The sequence below is a fragment of the Hordeum vulgare genome, chromosome 5H, assembly GCF_904849725.1.
Source record: "Hordeum vulgare subsp. vulgare chromosome 5H, MorexV3_pseudomolecules_assembly, whole genome shotgun sequence".
NCBI classification, from domain to species: domain Eukaryota; kingdom Viridiplantae; phylum Streptophyta; class Magnoliopsida; order Poales; family Poaceae; genus Hordeum; species Hordeum vulgare.
Window position 1 is genome coordinate 398,905,929 of NC_058522.1, and position 9,629 is coordinate 398,915,557.

Genomic DNA, 9,629 nt, shown 5'->3' on the forward strand with positions numbered 1-9,629 from the left:
TTAGTGACATTTGAGAATGCTCGCTCACAGATTTCAGAGCATCTATAATTGAGTCTCTCATATCCGTCTTAAACATCCACACAAACCGTTCAGTCAGTGTCCGATCACAAAACACGATCTAATCGGAACCTTCATATTCGTTTCAAACGTCCGGATTAAACGGCATCCCTCATATCCATCTTAAATATGAAGACGATATGATGGCTCACTCACGCATCCACGCAGTTCGTCATGTAGAACACGACCCTATCCCAGACTACCTATTCTCTTTTCTTATTAATTCTTTTCTTTCTTTTTTTCTTCTCCATCAATCGCATGTAAATGATCAGACATATGAAAAAAATATGAAAAATGCATCTGCGTGAACAAAAAATCACGGGTTTAAAACGGACACGCCCGGTCACTAACCGGGCGAGGTATAGGGGGTCATCTTTACTAAGTCCGGTTGTAGATGCTCCAAGGCCCAATATATTTACATGCTTCCCTCACCCGCAAAAAATCAAAACACAAAACAACTCAAATTTATGTGCACATAAATCGATGTGTCTTATCCAAAAAAAAATAACCACTTGTGTTTTAGCGTATTTGCTAACTCATTCCTCCTTTTTGCTCACAAAATCACAAAACACTCGAATTTAAATGCAGGTTCATTGGTAGAAAAATTGGCTGAGTATTGTAAAATATTTATTTCTTGAGTTTTTAGCATATCTGCTTGCTTAGGACTAGTTCATTTACTAGCTTTTAGAATAAGATGGAATAAGCTCAACCAAATTAAGTTTTTTAGAAGTCAACTACTTCAAACTTGACTAGTGGGCTTCTAAAATTTTGGTTGCGCTTTTATAATAAGATGAGTAGAGTGCAACTTATTCTAGAAGTTCAAAAAATCCAACAAAAAGAACTAGCCTTAAAGGAAAAATTTCCAGCAATAATAAATAAGAAAAAGAAAACAAATTAAAACTATCATCTTCAAAGAAACGAATTTTTTTTAGAGAAAATTCATATCTGGATCTCTATACTGCTTAAAGAAAATATTAGAGTTCCTTCTCTGTCAGCAAACGCTTCACTAACCGGTTCTCCCCCTCGCACCACGCCCCTCTATCATTTTTTTCTTCCAACCAATTTTGTTGGGGAAAAGTCCAGAACAAACCTGAAATTTGTAGGCGAAAGCTAAATCAAACCATCAACTCTCAATCCCTGAAATAAGCACACCAAACTTTCTTATCCCGATCTATTTTGAACCTTGAGAGAATTTTGCCGGTATTCGCTGAGTTTGGGCCGGCCCATTAGCGCAGTCGCTTGCGTTGCTCTACTTTTTCTATGTTTTTTATCTTTGTTTTTTCATTCATTATACTTTGCTTTTGAGTAGTCTTATCAGGGTGTTTTTCATTATATTTTTCTTTTTCTTTTGTTCTTTCTTGGTTTTCTTCATATTTTCTGTTTTTTCGCTTTTGTTTTATTTCTTTATGTGTAACCGATTTTCTTGGTTACACATGTCTAATTATTCTCAGTACCAATGTAATTTTTTAGCGTACACATGAAATATTTTTGGTACACTTTCACCATTTTGGAGATACATTATTTACATATTTCTTATTTATGTTTTAGAAACTCTTTTCAATACATGGTAATATTTTTACAAATACATGTTTTACATTTTCTTAACACAACACATATTTTATAAAACTACATGGACATTGTTTTTACATCATTACACATTTTAAAAATAGTATACACTTTTTTATCAAGCACACATCATCGTATGTTCTTTTACAGGTATGACACATTTTTTTAAATCAGACAAAGATATTGTTTACATTGTATACTTGTTTTTCAAAATTTCACAAGCGTTTTCTATAATTCATGAACACCCTGGAAATGTTACAATTTTTTAATGGACGAAACATTTGTTGAATCACACGAATATTAGTTTACTTTGTACAAACATATTTGTGAAATGCCATGTACATTTTTCTAAACTTGTGACATTGTTTAGACACACAAACATTGTTTTTACAAAATTGTTTGGGTTTTCAAATTTGTTCTCATTTTTTAAATATTCAAAAAGTGTTCGCACCTTAATTTTTGCCCAGATTAAAAAATTGTTTCAAAAAGTGTTCGCATTTTCAAGATTGATTCTTTCTTACAAAAAATAGTTGTTTTTCAAAGTATTCGGAATTTTTGGTGCTCACAATTTATAAAATGTTCGGATACTTCGACAATTGTTTACGTTTTCAATATTTATTTGGTCTAGAAAAATGTTGTTAAAGTTGGTCGCTTCGGTGTCTGCTTAAATACTTTAGACCTCAAATTACGTCAGTCACATGCGAATGTTCTAGTGGCTAAGAGCAACTCTAGCAGATCCCGCATAATGCCGGCCCGCAAAACGCGTTTGCAGTTTGCGCAAAACCCCTTTTGCAGGCCGGCGCGGGCTGGCATAGATGCAGACCCCCCCCCCCAATCGGACCCGTATAAAAGTATATTCGCCGAATATGCTTTCATACGGGTCGGCTTTTGTGAGATCTGTTCGGACACAGCCGCATCGTCCGAAAACAGAAAACACTCAATCTCGCATTTGACATAAGTTCTCACAAATAAGATCAAATTCAAACAAACATAACACAGGTTTACGCGCAAATAAAAGCCAAGTTCAGTACGACAAACGCAAAAGAGGGTATTGCATCATCTTGGTTGATCTTTACTCCGCGCCATCGAGTGCATCTTGAAGTTCATCGGCATTGCCACCATATGGAGCAGAGAAGACCATTCTCCTCTTCAAGATCTCTCTCCTTGCCATATCATGCCATGTTTTGGTGAGGTCGTTCATGTCATCGCGGTTCATTGACATGATCTTGTTCTCTCCGGCGAGCAACAAAGATTCTTTGTCGATCAACTTCCACTTCTGCATTTTTGTAGCAACTCCCAACAATGCTCTAATTTGAAGAATTTGCCTTCCGAAGCTTCCATGTCTTTGTATCTATGTTGGGCAATCTTATCCTACACAATGTGAACAAAGTAATGTAATCAATTCTCATGATGCAAATATGATGCAAGTATGATTACACACAACTTGAACAAAGGCAAAACAAACTCACATAGTCGGATTCACTTGAAAGTGCATTGCATATTTGCTTCAAGCAAGCTGCCCAGCGGCTGCACATAGGTTTGATATTCTCCCAACACCCTTCAAGCGACCAAAATGTACGTGAAGTCCTATTGAGATACTTTGCCATAATGCGGAAGTATTGATTTTCGATCCTTTGCCAATATCTCTTGGCGGTTTGAAATGTACCCGTGCATACATCAAGAGACACCGCACTCCATGCTTGGATCAAATCTTGATCTTCCAAGATCGTGTAGTTCTTTGATCTTTGGCTATATTGAACGATTGACAAGTCACGAGCTATCGCAACAAATGGCGAAAAAGAAAGGAAATGACCATGATCGAAGACGCATACCTTCCGGCCATTTCGTCGAACACCTCGCTTGCGGGGGGAGCGACACCGTTGAACGGCATCGCCGGGGCATCTCTTTTCCGGGATGGAGTGAGAGGATAAAGGAGGAGCCTGAATCCTCTTCCTCTTGACGCCCGCGGCCTTGGTGACCTTCTCCGCCGCCGGCCGAGATCGCACAACAGCCTTAGCGCCCGAAGCGCGAGCCTTCGCGGCGGGGGCTGTCGGATGAAGGAGGACCATGTTGCCCTGCCGCTTGCGGGCAGGCGCGGCGCTAGCTTGAGCGACGGCGGGGCCAACATTGCCGGTGACGGCGGGGCCAACATGGCCAGCGACGAGATCCGCCCGAGGGGAGGGAGCGTGGGCGACCTCGACGGTGACGGGGGGCAGCAAGGAGGCGTCCATGGCGGCGAGGGACGGCCGCGAAGGATGCACCGGAGCATGCTGTGGCGAGGCAATGGTGGTGGCGGGTGGGGAGAGCGGGAAAGGTCGCGCGGAAATGTTCCTTCCGCCAAATCTTGCTGCGGATAGAGGCTGAGCTCGGGTCGGCCTCCCAACCCGTGAAACTAGAGGTTGGGGGAATTTTTGTTGCGCCCCGCAAAAATATTTGCGGGTCGGGACGGGATGCAGGGTCTGATCGGGCAGGTTTTTCCGTCCCGACCCACACTTTGGTAGTTATTTTACGGGTCGAGCGGGATGCGGGGTCTGCTAAAGTTGCTCTAACAGGATGTGTTAAGATCTGCCAGGTCGCAAGGTCGACTCTTATGGAGTCTTTTTTGTTTTGAAATTTTCACATTGTGCATTTGAAAAAGAGAAGGAGATTTTACTTCGCGCGTCAAGAAAAAGGAATATTTTTTCGTGCATGGTGGACCGGCCCACGCGAGTCCGTAACCAACAATCCCGAAATTTGACATGACATGTTCACAATCATTGTTTGACAACTCCCGCAAGGTTTAAAATAAACCAGGATCAAAAAATAGTATGCTGATTTTCAGAAATTAAAGTTTAGGGTTTGATTTAGCTTTCATCTATAAGTTTAAGGTTTGTTTCGGACCTTTTTAATTTTTTCGTCCCATCACACCCTTTGTCCCCACCTTACACGTTTGCTAATCAGTCATCTCAATTCAATTATCTTTTTAATTTACTTGACAAACTTCTCTTGAAACTATAAAGTAAATCACGGGCAGGATTTTGTAAACATTTATTTGCACAAGTGTATTAATATGGGCAATTAGATCATGAGCTAACGTACCAGAATATTCATATCTCGATGGACAAGCATTGTCGTGGTCATTGTTAAACACGACATAATACCCCACACATTTCCGCAGGAATATTTTACAATATGTTTTAATGCGATTCATTGTATGAACCATGAATTTTAAAATAATAATGTGATTAGTTGTATTACCCCGCACATTGTTGTGGGAGTTTTCTTTGTCCTACCACACTTTTGTCCCCACCTTCCACATATGCTAATTAGTCGCCTTAATTTACTTACCTTCTGAACCAATTTCATCTCAGTTTAGTTACCAAACTTTTAGGTAAATCATAGTACAGGATTTGATAAATATTTGTTTACATAATTGTATGAATATGCATAGTTAGATTACAAGTTAACGTACTAGAATATTCATATACCGTTTCAACGCATGGACATTGTCGTAGTCATTATTAAACATTAGACTCGGTACAAATACAAAGAAATACGAAAAGCATAGGAGAGGTCGAGAAAAGAACATAGGCCTTGACACTTTGCAAAAGCGATCCTAATAAAAAGATTACAACATAAATGTCTTTTAGAGTCCCTTCACACTACCTATTCTGTAGTTGCCGCCAACACCCAAAGATGTCGTGACGCACGATAGAAGTTGAGGCAAGCCCCCACCAAATCTAGATCCAGGCCACCACCATCGCCTTTGAGGCTTTGAGAACGGAAATAGGTATGATGCTTGCAACGAGGCACTAGTTGATGTGGCATGTCCGTCGGGGATCGTCCCCATGTTGATCTAGATCCAACTCCACTGCTCTCCACAGTTGGAGACAGGGAAGAACGCCAAAACCGCCACCCATGGACTACCAAATCTGATTTAGAGTCACAATCTCTTCCCCGCTACTAACGTTCTCTGGACAGAGAGCAGCCGCCATCTACGAGTAAATACACAAAAGTGCACCATTTGAGAATGGGTGGCCGCCATCTACGAGTAAATACACAAAAGTGCACCATTTGAGAATGGGTGGCAAGCAAACGGGTCCACCGTCCCATCGAAATCTTCCTGGAGGGCAGCGTCGTGGTGAGCAAGAGACCATAGCCAATTTATTCAGACACAAGGCCGCCCTCACCTATTTGGTGTCATCGGACGAAAAGCTAGTCCTACCTGGTTCAGTTGTGTTTGTGTGAGTAACTTGTTTCTGTGATGTTTGTCACACAGTAAGGAAAGTTGTTGTGGCTATGTTATGTAAGTGTTTTGAGTGGGCTTGGCCATATGATGAGAGCCAGTGTGGTCTATTGTGTCGTTGTTCGAGTGGTCTTGTTGCGCCGTTTGAATCGATTTTTGTTTGGTTTTTCGTAATTAACTGAACAACAATTATTTTAAGTTGTGAAGCGGATAAATATTTGCACCGCACTTTGGGAAATAAATAATACTTTCTTCGTCTCAATTCTTGTATTATGTTTGTCTAGAAATTGATGTATCTAAATACTAATACATGATTAGATATATTTATATCTAGATAAATCAAAGACAAGAATTTTGAGACGGAGGAAGTAAAAAGGAACCCTGTACAGTCCAAGCAGCTACGATACGATACGATTGATTAGTTACTTGCAAACAGAGACGGGCCCCACCATGAAACTCTATGATGCTACTAGCCCGATTCTACCGGAAGTTAATCCCAAGAATGGCACTGTATTTTGAAGATATACCAATACAGACAGTGCACCTTCCCGAGAATGCGTGACTGAACCAGTTCGTCTCAATCAGTTGAGCAGATTGAGCTGCAGCGCTGACCTTCTCACTCAACTACAGAAACTTCTATCGCCATGCCAAGTATTTCCCTTTGTGAACTGACAACGCACGTACAAACATTCTCAATCTAACCAATAACCAACCTAATCACGTTCGCGCTTTGAGATGTATATAAATTGCAAGGTATTGACCCATGTCCATTTTTTTAGAAAGGAGGTTCATCCCCGTCCTCTGCATCAATCGATGCATACGTCCATCTTTATAAATTATTTTACGAAGGTCTGACAATATATACATCACACCATCCAAAGCCATCATTCATACCTATAGACTCGATAATGTGTAGTGCTCTCACTTCCATATCTAAAACCGGTGTTGTCGTCAATCCACCCACATAACGTACCGGGACCAACAGCCGGTGCAGCAGACTTAAATCGCACACCACATGCACAAGTTAGAAGTCGTCATCATTATCGGTCCACTGACCCATCTTCAGGAGAGAGATCCATATCATCTTTGCCCGTCCAAACATCTGTCGACGCCACCATGGCGCCAAACAACGCCACTGTCCTGTGCTCATCCATCCAGACGCGAAGATTCTGGAAGAACTGTCGTGCTATCTCTCGAAGAACTGTCGTGCGTAGCACCTGCTAACCAGGCATGACTCAGCGTAGCACCTGTCGGTCAGGCATGACTTGACAGCTCCACCAAATCTCCGGGCAAGACGAAGCCACTCCATCTCCAGCCTCTATCATCCAGCACTGCTTCACAAACGATGCTCCCAAGAGAAAAATGCACCGAAGTACCGCCATCGTCCGATCTATAAGGCCAAATCTTAGGGTTTCCCCAAAGCAGTGCCCACCATCAGCAACCGTCAAGGACCCACACAGTGCCCACCACCACTCAGCCCTCAAGGCGACGCCTTCAGGAAGGTCAGGGCGTCAAGGACGCCGCCGCCGCCCACCGAAGTTAGGGTTTTCACCCGAGAGGCAGTTAGGTAGGAAGTGGAGGAGCAGACGTCCTTGAGCGTCGTAGGCGGCGCGGCCGGCCAGGGCCGACCAAGGGGTTTCCCCAATCCGAATCTCCTCCACCAGCTTCGTCTGCGGCCACGCCGGCACCGTCAGGAACCCGCTGGAGAGAAGCACACCGATTAGGGGCAGAGGACAATGACCGGATCAGCCACCGCCGGACACCAGAACAGCCAACAACTCGAAGAGTCATGACCCCTACAGCGACCCACGACGGCCGCCACCACCCCTCGCGCCGCCCGCAAATCCTGATCCTGGTAGGCAGCCGACCAGCCGCACCCCCAGCCCGAACCACTACGGCCCGAGGCCGGAGAAGACGCTGCGAGAGGCGTCCAGGACACGCATCAGCGGAGTCGAGCCTTCCACCACCGTCCGCGCCGTCCGTGCTAGCCGCCGCCCGCGGATCCCAGATCAGATCAGGACCGAACGGGTCCGACGACCGTGACCGCGCATACCGCGACGGTGCGCCCACAAGCGTGATAAGGCGCCATGCCGAACGCCGGAGACCGCCTCGGCCGCAAGCAAAGAGGTTGCCCCGGAGCCGAACGTGGACATCCGCTCCCCGCACGCGAGATCCCCTCCTCCCGGACGAGCAGCAACCAGAGAGCACCCCGACGCCACCGGCTCCGCGCAGGTTTTGCCTGCCGGAGGCCATCGACAACGGCGAGGAGGAGAGGAGCTGGTGAGGGGAGTCCGGCTGCGGAGGGGGAGGGACGGGGGGACGGGGTCGCTGCCTGTATCGCCCCGGGGAGGGAGCGGCGCGGGGGCCTCCTATTCTTCAACCGCGTCTGCCGAGAAGAAGCAGGGCCGCGGGTGGCGCCGCCCACAATCTGCACCTACAACATACTCATGCACAGCTGCTGCCGTGCACGCCGTCCGGACCTAGGCCTTCATTGACCCATGTCCATACATCGCAGCAGAGCAGAGCAGAAGAAGCATCTTGCAATCACCCTCCCAGACGCGAGAAAAAGCTCTCTCTTAGTAGTAGCTAGTTAGCTAGCCCTAGCACTTCCAACGCGAGCATGTTGGCCACGATCATGGCGTGCACGCTCCGCCTCACCGGCAGCTCGTGCCACGCCGCCCGCAACCTGGCCGACACGACGCCTGCGGCCGCCGCTCCGGCTGCTAGCACCGTATCTGGCCTGCCGGCCGTGCCGACCTTATCTGCCGTACCCACGGACACGGTCATCCTGATGCCATCCATGCCGTCGGTCACCCTCCCCACCGTGCCGCAGGTGACTCTCCCACCCATGCCAGCCATCGTCGTGCCCAAGGCGGTGTTGCCGCCGATGCCCACGGTCACCCTCCTCATAGTGACGATGGCTCCGATGACCGCGATTGTCGTGCCCAAGGTGACGCTGCTGCCGTTGCCCTTCGTCCCGAATGTGAACGTGCATATGCCGTTTGCGGCGCCACCCCCGTCGGCATAGCCGGTGCTCTCACCCTGTACATGATGTATTGATGGGGTGTCGATTTCTCAAAGCCTAAGGTTAAAATTAACAGACTAAATATAACGTCAAATAGTACATACATTAATGTGTTTATAAGTGTGCCACAAAATCACATTTAAAATGTAATATAAATTCATTGTTACCATGAGAGGAGATTCCGAAAAATAGTTTAACAAAATGCATCATTGCAAACATGGCTTGGTTCCAATTAGTGAAGACTTGCTTAATTCAAGGCCATTATTTCTTCACCAGTGAAAGGACCTCGATCTGCAAACATAAAATCAAGTATTTATAATTAAGACATTGGACATATACTAAATCAACTGTTCATATGAAAATTTGCAAAAAAAAAAAGTACATATTATACCATTAACACGAAGTCCACGAGGTAGTAGCCCCTTGCGTTTCCTCATTTTTTGATAGCACTGTATAATCTTAATATCATCAATGCTTCCAAATACATCACGCTCAATATAGCACACCAAACGGTGATTCATCCATTCACCATTCATCTTGTTTCGCAAATCAGTTTTGACAATGCTCATAGCTGAGAAAGCTCTTTCTGCGGTTGTCGTTGCGACGGGCAGAATCAAGGCCAATTCAATGAGACGATATACCAACGGAAAATGTGTGTGCCTATCTGTTTGAACCATCTTTATAGCAAGCTGGCCAAGATCAGTGCGACTTAAAAATTCAGTATCAGCTCTAGCTTAAGTAACAAATGTCTCAAGT

The 9,629-nt window shown here is 45.1% G+C and overlaps 1 protein-coding gene across 1 annotated transcript; it reads left to right on the plus strand.

Annotated features, from left to right (window-relative positions):
* The first annotated feature begins 7,935 nt into the window (after window positions 1-7,935).
* On the plus strand, window positions 7,936-8,876 carry LOC123396769. The gene is made up of 2 exons (XM_045091604.1): window positions 7,936-8,311; window positions 8,443-8,876. The coding sequence occupies exons 1-2, from the start codon at window positions 7,936-7,938 to the stop codon at window positions 8,874-8,876; spliced, it is 810 nt and encodes a 269-aa protein (XP_044947539.1).
* Window positions 8,877-9,629: the final 753 nt, after the last annotated feature.